This window comes from Cibotium barometz, chromosome 22 (assembly GCF_041138505.1).
Source record: "Cibotium barometz isolate CiBa-2024 chromosome 22, ASM4113850v1, whole genome shotgun sequence".
Lineage (NCBI taxonomy): Eukaryota > Viridiplantae > Streptophyta > Polypodiopsida > Cyatheales > Cibotiaceae > Cibotium > Cibotium barometz.
This window is the reverse complement of record NC_141067.1, coordinates 10,088,100-10,106,113: the sequence shown is the minus strand read 5'-3', so window position 1 is coordinate 10,106,113 and position 18,014 is coordinate 10,088,100. Positions and strand designations below refer to the sequence as shown.

At 41.7% G+C, this 18,014-nt stretch overlaps 1 protein-coding gene across 5 annotated transcripts; it reads right to left on the bottom strand.

The window, feature by feature from the left end:
• Window positions 1-6,852: 6,852 nt before the first annotated feature.
• Window positions 6,853-10,845, bottom strand: LOC147626249 (E3 ubiquitin-protein ligase RGLG1-like). 5 transcript variants are annotated; one of them, XM_086816395.1, is made up of 12 exons: window positions 9,861-10,845; window positions 9,463-9,538; window positions 9,192-9,335; window positions 8,949-9,062; window positions 8,694-8,791; window positions 8,522-8,601; window positions 8,286-8,391; window positions 8,065-8,192; window positions 7,777-7,942; window positions 7,608-7,664; window positions 7,361-7,486; window positions 6,853-7,252 (listed from the first exon to the last, which is right to left on the bottom strand). In XM_086816395.1, the coding sequence occupies exons 1-11, from the start codon at window positions 9,999-10,001 to the stop codon at window positions 7,406-7,408; spliced, it is 1,191 nt and encodes a 396-aa protein (XP_086672521.1). In that variant the 5' UTR covers window positions 10,002-10,845; the 3' UTR covers window positions 6,853-7,252; window positions 7,361-7,405. The 5 variants fall into 5 exon arrangements, with proteins under 5 accessions (XP_086672521.1, XP_086672517.1, XP_086672518.1 ...); XM_086816391.1 differs by having other exon boundaries at window positions 7,777-7,945; window positions 9,463-9,547; window positions 9,861-10,750; XM_086816392.1 differs by having other exon boundaries at window positions 9,463-9,547; window positions 9,861-10,750.
• Between the last annotated feature and the right edge of the window lie 7,169 nt (window positions 10,846-18,014).

The window sequence follows — 18,014 nt, the reverse complement described above, 5'->3', positions numbered from 1 at the left end:
TACAAGATTTTGGCCAAGGCCATCAGCCGGAGACTTTAGCCCTTCCTCCCTGACACTCAAACAACCTTTGTCCAAGATCGGAGCATTGTAGAAAACATCTTCATTTTTTGGGAGAGGAGACAGCTTCGGCCAGGATGTGACAGTAGGAGCTCATTGTGCTCCTTCTGGATTTCAAGAAAGCTTATGATAGAGTTGGTTGGGGCTTTCTCAAGGCACAATGTACCAGATGGGTTTTTCAAAGGACTGGATCCGTGGTGTTTCTGGACTTTACTCGACCTCTCATAACTAGGTTCTCATTCAAGGAGCCAGAGGTGATTTCTCGCTCGAGTCCCACAGGGCTACCCTCTAGCACCCTATCTCTTTCTCTTTGTGGTCGAGGCCATGACTAGTTTTCTCTTAGCTCAGGAGACTGGGCTACAGGGATTGCATCTCCCCATCTGTACTCCACAAGATGAGCTACTAGACTCAAAGTTCGCATATGACACAGCAGCATACTTATCCAGAGATGTGGGGAATCTTCAGAGATTTGCAGAGGCGATAGAGATCTTTTGTCATGCATCAAGAGCGCAGATCAATTGGCACAAGTCATGTGGATTTTGTGTTGGCTCTCCACCCGCCCAGACATTATGGCAACCAGTTAAGGCTTTTCAGTAGATCCCAAGGGGCACTCCAATCCGTTATCTTGGATGCTAGGTGGGCATCGATATCTCCTCAAAGCAATATGTAGCCCCTCTTCTTCTAAGCATTCAGAAGAGGCTTCTATACTGGAGTTCAGTGAGGCATTCGTTAGACAGCCAAGTGGTGGTGGTGGCAAACTAGGTTCTTCTTGCCACCATGAGGTACATTACTTCTTGGTGGGCCTTCTCCCGGGCCTACATAGGTTAGGTTCAGTGGTTGATCCGTAATTTTTTGTGGGTTGGCAGTGATGGGAAGCTTGCCGAGGCCAAGGTGGCCTAGAGAGTGATCATATAGCCATGCCATAGAGGGGGCCTGGGCATCATCGACCACCCTGTCATTCAAAGTCCTATCCTATTGGGCCAGCTGATTGGTAAAGGATGTCTTCCAGGCATCAAGCCATGGAAGGATTTCCCTCTTGGCCAGGATTTCAGTCCGTACCTCAAGCCTAGGGGGAGCCTTGGCCGCATTCACTAGATAGATCTTCATGGAGATGCGGGCCCATGGATTCAGCCCAGCTTTCGAGGACAGATAGATTTGTAGCCAGCCTATTATTACGGGCTTGGGATCAGGCCGGCCCTCCAACTGTCATATCCGGTAGCCTCCGAGGAGCATCTTGGACAACACTTGATTTGGAACCCCCTGATCCATTTACCTAGTGGTCACATGTTAGGGGCTCAGCCTCATGTATCTTGGGGAGCTTTGAGCACGAGAACTGCTAGTTCTCTTGGAGATTGGATTGCATTCAAATAGCTTCCCCCACTAGTGGCTCAGAAGAGAGGCCTGAATGGAGTCCGGGGCAGAGATTGACGCAACCTCAACATCAACTCCACCATTCCTCTAGAGTGGTTGACCCCCTCTTCCCCCAAAGTGGTCGGGAGTGTTCACCAGGCATGATATTCTCTTGGCAATTCATGGCGCAGATGAGAGCTTCACATTGCTCACTTTTTGGATCGGACCTCTTGGAAGATTCGTGAGATAAGAGTCCCTCTTGGAGGACTTCAAGGGATGCACATTATACAGGGGGAGGGTGATCGGATTCCAACCACATGAGTGGCACATAGACCCACCTCCGACCAAGGTGGCCAGTGAGAGACTTTAGCATTTATGGATTTGGGAGAGCCAGCCCATCACGCGCCTCCACCCGGGGGAGTGGACTTGGTGTGATCCTGTGCAAACAAGGACGAGACTCCAGGTACCTCATTCTTTGCATACACCGCACAACTAGGCCATAGGATCTAGATGGCCGAGGTCGAGGGCACCCTAGCTAGGCACTAGAGCAGGACATTGGCAGTCTCAAGGCCTCTCACCGTGCTTTCTCTCAGATTTCTGGAAGAGGCTTTGGGACAGTTTTTGACCTCAAAAGATCAGCCTCTTTTTATGGTTGTGCTAGCCCATCGGAGTTTGGCAGTTGGCCATTAGTGGTTGACCCAACTGAATGTCCAGGATGTGGACATTCCCAAGAGTCTCAGAGTGACATTGTCTTTGGGATTGCTTAAAGCTCAGCTGGTTTAGTAGAGCAGATCCTCTGCATCCTCACTATGGACAGGTCCTCTCCGCGTACTATTACATGGGGTACTATCGTTTGGGCCATAGAGACCCCGGTGATCATGGCATATCAAAAGGAAGATGGGTGGCTAGCCCTTCAGGTCCCTCACCTTCGCATCTTGATAGTGCTAGTCCCAACCCCATCTATTGGTCACACTGGACTCCTAGTTTGAGCCACCACATGACACATCTGGAGAGCTCGATGCAACGAAGCCATTGAAGGCACCCACACTCAGCCTATAGAATCTATCAGGAGCATCTAGCTCGACATCATTCATACCCTGCGGGACTATGGGGGAAGCTTCAAGGTGGTTCTGACCGTATGCAGAAGCATAGAGAAGCCTTCCTAAGACTTTGGCGACCTAGTCCTTTTCTCACAGATTGTGGTGTGGTCAGCCCACTCGGCATTACAACAACTGTGGTTATTCTCTCCCCCACCACTTGTATGAGATAACCTTCTCCTCATAGAGTAGCTAGCCTTAGTGGTGTGAACACCCTCTTATTAAGGGTCAAAATATAAGGCCTTGGTGCCTTAAAAGCATGCATAAGTGCATCCTTCGCCTTATTTTGTTCTTTGATCCTTTCCCCATACATGGAGGCGAGTTTGTCTGAGAGAAGAGTTGGCAATAGCCCAAGAATCAACCAAGCTCCATATCTCTCTCCAAGGCGTAAAACATTCCTCTCCAACCATGGTAAAAGAAGTAAAAAACACCTTACTTCTCTAGATGGGAAAGACTATAGTAGGCGTGCAAGCTTGGCCCATGGTATAACCCATTACCTAGAGAACCCTCGACCTTGCAAGTATCTCCAAAGAGTTTCAATGCACGCAACATCTACTTCAACTTTAATTCAACAACAACAAAACCTTGCCTTGGCTATGACATATTCGTCTCACGAAGAAGGCCAATCTCTAGGAATCACACAATGAGCTCGAAGTATAATATCTAAACTACCATCTACCCATGCAAATCATCCCATGGTGGTGTTGGTGTTCATTCCGCCAATCACAACGTGCGGTCCACTTCTGCCAACTACCTAATTTTGAAAGGTCCTAGCCATTTCCACAATAGAAGGAGGCCCCGCATGAGAACTTCTACATTGCCTATTCCTTTCATGCCACCTCATCGACAAGGTACCTACCACCAAGGCTACCTAAAGCTTCTCACCAATACGCCTTCTATCCGATTACAGATCAATCCCAAACTACACCACCTAACCTTGCATGCCAAGCGTCATTACACCAATATGCCCTATATCGGACTACATATCGGTCCCAAACTATACCACTTAACCTTGCATGCCAACTTCATGGTGTATCCTAGACCATCCACAACTTTCATGGTGTATCTTAGACCATCCACTAACTTGGTTGACGTGAGGACATGGTCACCATTAAGAAGAGGGATATGGTGTATCTTAGACCATCCACTAACTTGGTTGACGTGAGGACATGGTCACCATTAAGAAGAGGGATATGTTAATGAATACGTAGGTTAACATGGTTTCACTCGCTTGACCTACCATAAGGTGCTTTGACATCTTACTCGCTCGAACGAGCACTTATCTTTTGTAAGAAGAAGTTGGAACATATAAAGCGGCCTACCTAGTGCTTTATGTCAAATAGGGAAAGTCTAAGAACTTCACATACATACTTGCTTAAGACTAGGAATAGAGGTCATAACATTTTTAAGTTTAACCAACTTAATGTGAAAAATAGTCACTTACATATGAACCGTTTTGATAATATGCAAAAGACAATCATTCCCTTGCAATACAATGCTTATGAGCTCTCCTTTTCCCTCTTCTTGCTTTATTGGATTCATGCATGCTAGATAGATGCTTGTCTGAATAGGTTTCCCTCTTACATCGTTAGCTTCTTCTTCTTCCCCCGTATTGTGTGCGAGAGAACCATGACGAAGGAGCATCTCTATTTGCCTCCATCAAGGTGAAGAGAACTCTCCCTTGGTCTCATTGGCAAGGAGGATTTTGGTGTGACAACAAAGTGAGGACACGATGGATGAGCTACACCCACATCAGAAAATCGTGTTTGCCACTCGAAAGCAAGGACCAATGACACATGATTCGGCAAGACTAAGGTAAGCTCTTGACTTGAACACCAACCACCCCCCACCCAAAAAAACACTTATAAGCGGTGGAAATTGCTAGAGTAATAAGGATTTTCACTTTTATATTACTCAAATATTTTACAAGTATTTATGGTCATAAATTCATACATATCATGACTATTATCACATTACACCCATGTTAAAGGTGACCTTAAATTATAACATAACTTGTAGCCTTGTTTTAGAGATGGTAAGTCCTTCACATGCTCAATGCCCAAGGAAATTTTCCATTGAAATTAGACAACCCTTTGAGATTTAATCGTGATTTATAGAGACCAAAACATGATGAGAAACATGACAAGTTATTATTAGCTCTAAGAAAGAAAGAAAGTATTGATTAAGCCAAGTTATTATTAGCTCTAAGAAAGAAAGAAAGAAAGTGTTGATTAAGCCAATGAGAGCTCTCAAGTGGTAGAGATGTTCGTCTAGGACCAAGAGGTCCTATGTTCAAAACCCCACATGGTGCATCCTCAATGGCATCACATATGGGCGGATGAAAGGCACCTAGGGACAGTGAAAAATGTAACTACAAGAGGATCTTGGACCTAAGGCCACTCAAGGACAAAAAGTGATGATTAAACAATAAACATGTAATTTCCAAGCACACCATATGCCTTCTCTAAGGCCTTAGCCATGAGCAAGCTAGCAAGAGAATCAACATGAGCCCACTTAAATTGCACTCATGCAAGCTACTTCCATCCTTCACTTGAGATGCATGCAAATAAAACCTCAAAAACAACTAAACTAAAGCTGAGCCCACTTAATTGCATCTAACTAGTTCTTAACTAAAGCTAAGGCCTAGTTACTCATCACAAAAACCTATATGTAAGCCTCATTCACGAGTAGTTCCAATAAAGAGTAGCCACAAAAAATGAATAAGAAGAATGAGAACCACACCAAGATAGATGTTAGTCCCCATCTTAAAAGAAGAAAGACAACCATTTCATTTCTCAAAATTTCTCAAATAGGTGATTGAAACACAAGCTACTAACATCTGATTCGAATCAAATAGGTGATTGAAGCACATATGTTCCATGTATTTTATTCATGGTGTGCACATCAAGGTGCTACCAACGTTGATAGTGCTAAGCGTCACTTGGTAGATAGATTTTTTGCTAATTAAGTCTATTTATGCATAAATTATTAGTTACCATCAACAAATGAATTATTTATGAAAAGGCACGTGTGGTGGTTGTTTTTTCATTGTTCTTTACATGATTTTTCTATCATCTCCACATAAATGTATGGCAACCAAAATCAATGCTCTCCACATAGACTTACTTAACTGGGTAGAGTTCCATAGGGAATTGTATAAGAGTTTCTTGTCCTTTAATTTTGCACTTCACATACATTGGCCAAATCCATGCTACAAGCACTCCTATGGTCAAAAAGCATACACAATAATGAGGCATACTTCTATACAAGGCATACTTTCTTATCCTAACAAACTTTGTTTTTCAATAACCTATACACATTTACATGGAAGGTCTTGTACAAAACCAAGCTCTAGAACTCTTATTCTTAGGGAAGGTCAATAGAAATCCATTGGGTCCTTGATTTAAATCACAAATGGAGACAAAGTAAACTCCTTACATAGTTGCATTGACCCGCAAGTATTGTTGTTACAATGATGAGGCATGTCACGCCACTATAGACATGAGGCTATTTCCCTATAGCTCCTTTTAATTGTAACAAATAATTAGCCAAACAAGGCAATTGATTTTTAAGGAAAGACAAAAGGCCAAGGGTAGGACTTGAACCTTGGGCTCTTTGAGCTCTACCAGTAGAGCTACATTACTTAAGACAAGAGAGTAAGGGTAGGACTAGAACCTTGGCCTACATGAGCTCTACCACTAGGCTACATTACTTGAAAACCATATGCTTACCGTATATCTATGTTGCTTTTTATTAGTATTTTTTTAGTTGATTTGCATACCCTTGCTACTACACAAAAAGCCATTGTATTACTTAGATTTTTTTCCTCAAATTGATGGAATCAAGCATTGTAGAGTGCACAATCTCTAGGAAAGAGAGAAAATCACTGCTTACAAAAAGCATATCCTTCATTCTCTTAGAAGCTGCTGAACAGAACACATCTACAGTTACTCATCGATACTCCGGCAAATGGCGCATTTTCTTTCAAGCTCGTCTCTAGACTTCCCCCATGACCACCTCTTTTGGAGATCAGGCATCAACCCAGCAGCACAACCATCGACAGTAACCCACACAAGTGCCCAATCTCAAGCTCAGCCTCAAGCTGAGAATCTCCCTTTCATGGCACATTTGCTGACCCATGCCCAATATGAAATATGCATTCAATGCCTTCTCTGTGGCAGAATTTACTGCTAAGCTGAGAATCTCCCTTTCATGGCACATTTGCTGACCCATGCCCAATATGAAATATTCAATGCCTTCTCTGGGGCAGAATTTACTGCTAAGCATCCTCTACTTGAGCCCAAAACACTTTCTTTTGAAGAGAAGACACTAAAGTCAAAAGAGGCTGTAAAGTCCAAGATAATGCCCATTATTTTATTTTACTTGGCAAAGCAAGACTCCATGGGGAGCATCTACAAATGTCTTGACAAGGTGGCCGTATAGGCGACCCTACATTCGGGAAGGTTCTTTTTGAATCAATTTAGCTAAAAGGTAATGCAGAATAATGGGAAAAAACATCAAACCACACTACTTGTTTGTCCACACAATTTCCAGGTGAGCATACTTGCCTTTGCCAGCAAATCACTCTTACTGTCTACAATTGCCTACAAAATTCAAGGGTTGAGAAGCTTTGTTACACGGCACAAAGTGGGCGGCCACTTATATCATCTCACATCTTTGAGGGATCAGGCACCTGTCGAAAACTCTATACATCTCAAATCCTCGAGGAAACAGGCACCTGTCGAAAACTTCATACATCAAAGATGATTGGGTCTTCCTCAGTCTTCCATCAAAGTAAATCAATGCACAGTGTACATGCACTTAGTGAAAATTGGGGCAGTCACAAGAGTACTTACCATATGAAACCTTTATGCAATGAGGGAGAGGTCCACAACAGAAGATCAATACAGCCTCAACCTTGATGAGATCACTTCCCGACAAATGGGACACGAGGATAAGTCATCCCCACAATCTTGACAAGTCTGCACATATCAACATATATACACACATTTATCCACATACCACTCATCTCCCTTACAGTTAAAGAGAGCAACATGAAAACTCTTTAAACAAGTATGTTTCTGTGAGATGGAAAAATCAGACCTGATGACCACAATTGAAAGCCATGTTCCTTGGGTTCACCCAACACACAGGGCAGAGCTGTAAAAGTAGAAAACCATAAGGAGTGAAGCAAAAGCACAACATTTCTCTTAACGTGAGGGCCACCCCTTTCTTCACACACGAGGCTTAAAATTAGACCATGTTTCCGCACCTGAGAATCTCCACTACTTTGAGTGGATGCCGATGAGTACCCACCACCTGTCGATATGTGGCCTTGATGATTGGCCTGATTGAAGCTTCCCGTAGTTGGATATCTTGCTACTTCATCAATGGGTGGTGGCAATGGATTCACTGTGGGTACTCTCTCGGTTTGACGACTGCTGGTAAGAACTAAAACATCAGCAAGGCGTATTGCAAAGCACCCATTAAAGTGTATGTATGATGCATGTGCTCGTAATCATGATGTAGGAAAACAACCTTGATGTACACAATCTCTTACTTTAAAAGGTTAAAGTTGACTGCAGCCTTAAACTGGCTTGGAATCTCCATCAATGCTGCCAGAGCAAATGCCGCCTCTTTCTGCTGTGGAGATATGTTCTTTGCCATGATATCTGTGAAGTTGACAAACTGTGGTATGCATTCAATTGCACCCATAATGAATTAATATGCAGCCATAAAATCTTTATAGCATCTAAAATTCAAGACGTTCAGTGGACTGACCTGAAAATTGTCGAATACACGCTCAGGAATGTTGTCATCGAATTGTTGCATCATATCCCACGGTCCATCACCAACCCCCACTAGTACAATTGACAATGGGTACTCACTGCATTTATCATCAACATTTGAGTACGGATCAGTGTTTCATTTCGAAATGAAAAAATGGCCACACCCCACACTAATAAACCTGACCTGAAACAAAAAATGAGAAGACGGGCACATGAACACTCACATACCTTGCTGCCACAATTGCATCAATTGTACTTTGCTCCTGTGGACTTAATCTCCCAGATGCCGTGTCAATACTTCTTGTCACCTGGCAAAACCTGTTACATTTAGCAGACCGGACAGTAATCGTGTTTCAATTCTTGCAGAGAAGTTTTCTATGACAAACAAACAAATGCACACCTGTCCATCCGCTATTATTAGCAACACATGGTATTGGCAGTCACTCTGTACAACAATGTCAATGGCAGCTTCTATGATGGGCGCAAAAGATGTCGGTCCTGCATGTCAACATGTCGTTCTGGACGCACATGAGCATGTTTCTTAAAGGGAAAAAACAAATAGAAACAATAGCATAGCCTCCAGCTCTGATGATGTTTCTACTTTACCAAATGTGATAGTGAGTATGTCAATGTAGGCATAGCTAGTTGTACATACCGGCCAGTCGCAAGTGGGGAACAATTTGCTTGTAACGTGAGAGCACCTCCTCGAAGCCATTACAAGACTGATGATCTGAGAGGAAGCTAAAAACGTTCCGATCATGTGTTGTTACTACGATGGCCACACCAACACGAGGGTTAAATCCACAGTGTGCACAAAATTACCATTAGTTGCGGTAGATTAAATGATAACTGAAGACCTTGCCAGCTTATCAATGAGAGGAAAAAAGCTTGCAAATACCATCTCCAAATCCAAAGCAAGGTATGAGGTTGTCATCGTCAAAAGGTGAAAGTGTCCGGCCAATGATTGAAATGGCATGCTCATAAGGATTCACCGTGTTCTCACTCACTGAATGCAAGCTTCTCCCATGGTAAGACTTTTTCCCTGCCAACCCATAAATGACAAATGTAGGAATCATTAACAGATTAGAGAGCAGCTTTACTGTTCGCATGCAAGCTGCTGCATCCTTAACAGCTTTGAATCCTTAGATGAATGAGGATTAGAAACAAACCTGTCCATTCATTGCTTTTTGTGAAATCGATGCCCACAATCAGATTTGAAGATTCGAGGCCGGCATTCCGTAAAGCCTGTGTCACCTACTCATGATATAAAATTTAGCAGCAATTCAACACACATGAAAACTGTTGCTTCATCCCTTCGGCATTTCCAAAGGTGCCCAAAAATGGCACCCAAGAAGCCCTTTCAAGGTAAGGCACCTTGACAAAACCGCTACACTGTTCACGAGCCCAAAAAGTTTGGATCAACACAAACTAGAAGGTGCCTATGCAAGCCAGCTACATCAACACCTATTGTGAGCTCATGCAAATAGGATATCTGCAGAACTTGTGGCAAGATCACAGTTGAAAATGAGAAGAGGAAAAACTGTTGGCCTTAATGGTTGCATAATACCTGTTCAATGCTCTTGTAGTTGTCACCAATGTATGAGTACTGCCTGGACAGCTTCTTCCCACTCTCAAGTCGTCTTGAATCCCGGCCGAAAGTAGAGTCCCCCGACGAGAATGTCACCCTTCTAGACAATTTCCCTCCCATTTTTTGAATCAAAAGAGTAAATCTGCATGTAGCACAGTTAAGAGACAATGCTGCTAGAAACTCCGGCCTATAATTTTGGTGTCAAGGATCTGCCTCCAGTGGACTGTATAAAAGAAACAAAAGCATTGCAGAAGGAAAAAACAAAAATGTGCAGTTCTTTTAACATTCCCCAGTATGGGAAGCCAAAAAGCAGAAAGCGGAACTAAAAAAGCAAAAAAGCAAATTGGAAGAGCAGAATGGAACTCAAAGGCGGGATAATGTTGAACTGAAAAGCAGATTTCTATTAAGCAAGCATTAGGGTTCAGCTAAAAAGCAATAGAAGCGATTTAGCGTTGAACTAAAAATCAGAAAGTAAAATAAGGCTTAAAACCAAAAAAGCAAAACGATTTAGCGTTGAACTAAAAATCAGAAAGTAAAATAAGGCTTAAAACCAAAAAAAAAAAAAAAGCAAAACGCAGAATTGGGTTAAAACCAAAAAAAAAAAGCAAAAAGAAGAATAGGGTTTTTACATGTGATACTGGAATTTGAAAGGGGATTTTCAATGGCGATCTAATCAAAAAGTTGGGTAAGCTGGTGATGATAGAGACGCAGGGGTTTAGATCAAATCAATGGTCGGTGAAGGAAAAACACTGTGGGAGACAACGACGCATTAAGGGTGAAAAACAGTGGGCCGTCTCTCTCTCCCACACACACGCACACACAGACACACACGCTTGCTTTCTCTCTACACACAAGAAACCAGAAAAATGAGAAAAACAACACGCAAGCAACAGATAAAAAGAACCTCCCTCGGGCCGCGCCCCAAAAAAAAAAGCATCGTGGCAGCTTTTTGCTTTTTGTGTCCTTCCTCCTCTTCTACTTGTATCTTTTAAACATACTAATAAATTATCATAATCGATGTATATTATTAAACATATATATATATATATACACGTTAAAATTCACACATGAATATAAATCTGTGTGTACGTAAATTGAGTAGAATATTATGATGATTGATATGTATGATATGATACCCTAGAATCCAAGATTTTTTCAAATGATGCAAGGAGGTTCAAGCATGAGGCATCACTTTATAAACAACTAGTGGCACGACCCAACTTCTACGCGCAACAGATATTCTTGCATGCATAAAAACACATACTCGTCTTCAAGATGGGGGAGGAGAGATAGGCCTTATATTTGAAGCTCATCTTGGGCCTCATGGTCCTCAACTTAGCTACCTATATATGAACACACCATGCTTCCCATATATATCCATGTTGGAGCTCCTAGAGCACTTACTTTTCTTTGAAGAAAGCACCAAACTTGGCATACATGTACATCTAGCAATGTAGTGGTGACAATCTTTGTATTGTGAAAACCAATCCACAACATGAAATGAAGGTTACAAATAGTGTCATATTAGGTGCCTTCTCACTCTCAATATGACTACATGATAGGATAACATAGAAGGTAGAGTCTAGCCCAGAAACCAATACAAAGCCAGTAAATACTCTACCATCCACACACAAAAATATGACAAAATAAAAGAAAGGTGCATCTAGATTAGCCTAGATTATCCTAATTTGCTTGGATTAGGAAAAGCTAGAGAGATTAGCACTAAGGAATATGGAAAGTAAAGTGTTATGAGTATGACAAGATGTCAAAAGGTCAAAAGGGTACAATACTCCTAGAGCACATGACTTTTATAGTCCCAAGGCCTATGTGCCCTAATCCCACATGTAAATGACCTTAAGCCCATGTGCCTAGGCCCATCCCATATGCATGTGCATCCTAAGAACACTTTGTTACAGACCATCCCCTCCTAACATGATTTCATCCTCGAAATCGAAGGGTGGTCGTGCCCAAAGAAAAGACATATACAAGTGGCTATGTACAAAAGCCAAAAATCACATCCATGGCGGAATGTTGATATAGCGAAAGACTCATACATGAATCATATGACCCCCAGGGTCAAATGGAAAGGATAAAGGGCTCCCGTCTCGATGATGAGGCTATCTATGCAACTGCCTGGATCAAAAGAAAATCCAAGGCAATGGTCCCACGATAATTTGGTGCAAGTGGAGAGGATAAGGAACCACTATCAATGACAAAGCTAATCGAGTATCCTCTAGGATCAAAAGGATAAGGAACCACTATCAATGACAAAGCTAGTCGAGTATCCTCTAGGATCAAAAGGATAAGGAAGCTAGTCGAGTATCCTCTAGGATCAAAAGGATATGTATGGTATACATCCCGAACTGTCAAAGCTGAGAAGGTAGTAGCTCTTGGGTTGAAAGGAAAGATCAACTCCGAAGCCGAAGTAATGGTAGCTCCTGGATTAAAAGAAAAGCTCAACTCCAAAGAAATAGTAACTCTAGGGTCAAAAGGGAAACTCGTAAGCCCATCCTCACGACCGCAGTGTAAATCTGGCACGAAAGTATCCATCGAAAAAGCTCGAAACTCCTAGCAAGAATGTCAAATGGTCCTAATATGTTGTAGGTGCATCCAAATGTCGAGCCAAATATCTAAAAACTATGCTCCTTAGTGCCAAAGAATGCATCCAAAGGACAATGTCCTGGCTCCAAAGAACATAGGCTCGTGTGTCGACATTCGTAGGAGCCAGAAGAACATATCTCAAGGTCGGCATCATGCGAGGGTAAGAGTGAATCAATGCTGTCATCCCATGTAGCATCACTCAAAATGTCAAAAACATGATCCACTACATCAATAGGTATATGGACATGAGCCAAACCATACACTACCTCCTCATGTGCAAAACCCTCTATTTGTGTATGATGATCTAAGATATCAATATAGTCATCATAATCATCACTGAAAAATGAAGAGGTATCGTCACATGAAAGATAAATGGTATCATCTCCTAATTCATCATCTACAACATCTCCAAGGCCTCCAAGGTCATCCTCATAAACATGGTCTATCTCCGTCAATGATTCCCCTACGTGACCTATATCCCATAATAAATCTATCTCCAATAATATAGGATCTAAGGAGATGTCTAAATTAAATGCAAAGCTCTCTAGATCCATATGCATAATCCTCTCTCTCCTACGAAGCCCCACCTTAACAAAATCATCACTATGCTCATGTGTAATGCCTAACTACCCAAGTATATGCACTAAACCCAAGTAAATGCTACCAGGTATGCTATGAGAGCTAAGAGTAGAGATATAATCATAGATATCTCCATGAATAGAGGATCTAAAAGAGTAACCTAACTCATCTAACACTATAAACTCAGGTCTATGCTCCTCATGCACTATCGTATGCTCATCAACATATGAAGTATCATCATCCCAAATCCCACACACTACAATGGATGCATCGCTAGTCAAGAGTTAATCCCCATGATAGTCTAATGCATCACTGTGATCTATTGGAAGGTAGGTAGACATAGGCATATCATCAATTCACAATGCTCGGAACGCTTGTTGCCATCCCTCCCATCAAGATCATGCCCACATGATCTGACTCACACACATCACTCTCACTATCACTATCACATACATCATCAGTCATGTGCATATGTGTTAGTGGTAATATGTGCACGTATATCACTATCATCATGTGTATGTGTGTGATACATCAATATCATCATATGTATATGTGTGCAATACATCATATCATCATGTGTATGTGTGCACGATACATCATCATAGGTATGTGGGTGTGATACATCATCATCATCATCATTTGTGTTAATGTTGATGAAGTATACATCCATATATCCTCAAGAACAATCACAACTACTCAAGAATGTAGGACACTCAAATAAGCGACCATAAGAGTCATCCCAACTAAGAAAAACTGATCCATCTGCCTCCAAGAAATATCTCAGTGACCAACAGTCAAAGGATCACTGAATGTGCCAATCTCTCTCATCCCATAAATTATGAACATGTATAGACAATAAACTCCACAACTCCATCCTCCACCTATGGCATGAATGAACTATCTCCTCATCACGTGAAATAGATGATGAAGGATCCTATGGTCGAAGTTTGGATGTCCCAAATGTGTGCACAAAGTCGGTAAAAGTGATGTATAATCTGATCATGTCGAGTAACCCATGGTACTGCGTAGTACGAAGAATCCCAATTAAGAATCTAGCATCACACATGCATCCCCAATCATCAAGAGTCACAAGATGATGTCGTCGCCGAAGCAAGAAAGAACCATGGCGAGTAGCAGAGGGATAATGGTAATAAACCGTGGCTACATGTGAACACTACCTAATTCTCAAAGCGTGTGAACAAGGGTTACAATGCACCATAAGCTCACGCCATGTGAATGCGCCCAAACTAAGCACCAATGTGCGTGAAAAGAACACCATGCACCCAAATGTGCGAATAAAGCCCACAATGTGTTAATGCACATGAACACGCCCCATAAAGCCCGAAACATGTGAACACCTCACACAAATGTGCTCGTATGTGAACAAGTCTCACAATGCATAAAAGCATATGAACAAAGCCCAACAGTGCTCCAATGCACGTGAACAACCCCCTCAAATCAACACTAAGTCACCCAATGTGTGAAGTGCTTGTGAGAACCCTCCACAAAATGTATTCATGTGTGAGCAATGCGTGTAACCATGGCCACTAGCCAACACAAAAGGTAAGTCAATGGTCCCTTGAAATGGGAAGATGGGTTTGTGCAAAAAATTGTGTCAAGTGGGAAAAGGGAAAAAATGTTGAGTGTGAAAAGACCCAAGCAAAAAAAACCTAAAAGTTAAAGCTCACAAATTCCCTCACGCTGGTGGGCCATTCTTCTTCTTTCTTCATAGATTAGAAACCAAATACCTGAGAGCTTGAAGGCTCAATAATGGTGGCTCCTTCTCTTAATATTTTTTTTTTTGACTATGTGTGCTAAGCCTAAGAGGTGATGAAGCTACTGTAATTAATTTTATTTTATTTTTAACGTCTGTATAGAAAGAAAATAAATTGTGAGCCACCTAGAAAGAATTGTTAACAAGCGCATAACATCGCCATAGCCAGAAGAGATCCAAGAAATCTGTGCTACTTTACGAAGTCACAGTAGATCATGTGGTGAGGTTTGTCGATGAATAGGCGTTGGTTTTGGGGCTTTCCCTTTGAGTTCCTTGTTAGAGATAGATGGTTGTGCATGGGGAACTTTTTCACGAATAGTTGTAGATTGCAAGGTTTTGGCATCGAACTTCGTTGGTGAGTATGGAGTTAAAGGAGTAGATGCTTCATTGGAGTCGGTCGTTGATGGTAGGTCATTGTGTAGAGAGGCTTCTGTGGAAGAGGCTTGTAACTTTTTATGGAAGAGGCTTGTAACTTTTTGTGTTCAACATCATAGAAAACCATTAAGGTTGGATACTCTTCCTTGCAGTACGGTATTGTCAACTCAGTGTCGTTGACCGTCATTAATAACCCTATCACTAGAAAATCACAGTGGTGCTTGGGCAACAATAGTTCATTAATGCCCCAAGATCAAATCTGCTTCCACACATACTCAATCACAAAAAAATTGCAAGTAAGGGGGTTAGTTTCAATATACATTATATCTTCAAAGTACCCCAGACATGGCATGTTCAAGTCGTGTAAATGGAATTCTTTCAGGATGAGTCGGGAGATGGAGGTTGCCACATTGTTCACATATGGGTTGCAAGGTGTCACTGACTGTCAGTATGAAAGTATTCCAGACTGTGCAGTCTACCACTTTGTGCAGTTCACGATAATAGAAACACTGAAGAGTTTGATTAACTGCTTTTTGAGCAGTTTCTACCCTTTGGTTTGTTTTTGTTTGTTGCCCGGGAGATGGAGCCTTTAAGTTAATTGTAGATGTATCGGGACATTGAGTCATGTCATGATCACAAGATATGCAGTACAAAAAGACAGGTTCCTTGTACGCACAATAGGGATTAGGATGGTCATATAGTGATTGCACTGAACACAAGGCATTTCTCTCGTCACTTGGAGAGGCATTAAGGATGGTTGATTTTGAAGGATCTCATCCTCTCTTAGAGATGTTGGTTGTAAGCTTTTAAGCAAGGCTGCATAGAATTCAAGGAATGACAATTCCGAGATCAATTTTTCTTTAGCCATTACTGCACTTGATTTAGATGAGGCACATCTCGTATCATGATCATCTCCTATCATGTTGTCTTTTAAACGTATTTCTTCTTTACAACATTGATCAAATGTTTCTGGATTGCATATAATGATCAAGTTGTGTAAGCTGTTATTCTTTAAGCCCATCATGAAATATCTCTTCAATTGAGCATCATTTAGTTTTTCCCATGACTCACATCGTGAGTCCAAGAGTTTTATCTAAAGGATAAAGTCTCTAATGGTTTTGTTTGGTTTACGCTCAATTGAATAGAGTTATGTCACTGCACTCCATCGATCACCTTGTCTTGAAAAGCCATGGACAAAGGCTGACTTCAAGGTTTTGAAGTACGCCGGCATCAATGTGATGAACCATCGACTAGCTTTTCCCACCAAGCATAGGTTCAACGCATGTACCTTGGTGGGGTAGTTTGGATTTTCAAAGGCTTCACATCTCTGTATAAACATCTATATGAATTGAAAAGGATCAATAATTATTCCATCATATTTGCCCATGAATTTGGAAATCTGTACGGATGTATTTTTGTAAGAGTCACTAAGGCCGTATGTGAGTGATCTTGCAGCAACAACGGGTAGGGACTCACTTAGTCCTTGGGCAATCCCCCTTCCTAGATTAGTCAATATGTCCAAGATGTGGGCATCCAGGGGTTGGAAAGGGTTGGTACCTATAGGATTTGTGGGAATGTTAAGGAAAGGACAAAGCTTGATTGGGATTGAAGTTGCAGGGGGTACAAAACTCGATGACACTCTTGTTGTTGGCATGGCAAATGGTATTGGGAGGTGCATTTGCGGCATGAATCTCAATGGCTCAAAGATGTCAGCCACCATTGGGTTCAGTGAGAGTGTCAGCCCACGTAGTCCCTCTATCATTGCCATGTCTGACGCTGTCAATTACTCCTTAATGAGCAAGCACATGTTTTGTTTTGTTTTACTTTTTTTGCTTTTTATATTTTCTCACAGCCCATTACAGCCTCAGGAGGCATGGTGTACTCTTCGTTGGGTCAAACGAGTGTCAGTTTGCCCTAATTAGCTTAGACGCTATACGCGTGTGAACGACCTTAGAGATATTTTTCGGAAGAGGTGCATGCTATTAGCTTCCCAGATGCAAGAGGAGGTCCTAAAACCAATTTTCCATCATTGTCTCAAGACAAAAAAAAATTGAAAATTTGTTTCCTATTTTGCAGCTCGTTTTTGAATGTGTTCCAAAAGGAATTTAGAAAAACTCTGTATGAGAGAGTTGTAGTATTTTTGGAGTACTACAACTTTGTCTCTCTGAGCCATTTGTGATTTTGTCGTTTAGACTCTCAAAAAGTAGCCCGAATATAGTTCATATTTGTTTTCGCGTTGTTTTTTTAAAAACGATTTTTAATGCTTTTCGGGCTATTTTTTGCCTCGATTTTTGGGTTGAATTTTGATGCTGCTGGTCAGAGGCCAAAACGATCAATTTTGACCTCGGATTGTCAAACCAAATTCGAAGAGCTCGATGCCAGCTTTTCGATGAGAACTAAAGCGCCTTCATTGGATTCACGGTTTAAGAGATACAAGTCTCCAAACAAGGGTTGTTTTCCAGAGTCTTTTTTTTTTGGCCGACGGACCCCTTTCACGATGTGAACTAGTAGGGTGGTGTAAAGTTCACGACGTGAAACAGACTTCACGAATTTTATCAAATTTGATTTTTTTTTTGTACGTGGGGAGTGTTCACGACGTGAAACACTTAAGGGTTCACACTGTGAAACTCTTAGGACGTGAACCAATTTTTGCTTTTTTTACTTTTATTTTTTTTACCGGCAGATTCTTTTCACGACGTGAACTAGTAGGGTGCAATTCACAGCGTGAAACAGACTTCACAGATTTTATCAAATTTGAATTTTGTTTAAATGTGCGGGGAGTGTGAAACACTTAAGGATTCACG

Excerpts from the sequence above, each read along its gene's own strand:
- LOC147626249 (XM_086816391.1), bottom strand. The coding sequence starts at position 10,001 with ATGGGAGGGAAATTGTCTAGAAGGGTGACATTCTCGTCGGGGGACTCT. Across the intron at positions 9,336-9,462 it reads AAAAAGCAATGAATGGACAG|GGAAAAAGTCTTACCATGGG; the intron begins GTTTGTTTCTAA and ends ATGGGTTGGCAG. Across the intron at positions 9,063-9,191 it reads TTGCTTTGGATTTGGAGATG|TAACAACACATGATCGGAAC; the intron begins GTATTTGCAAGC and ends TGGCCATCGTAG.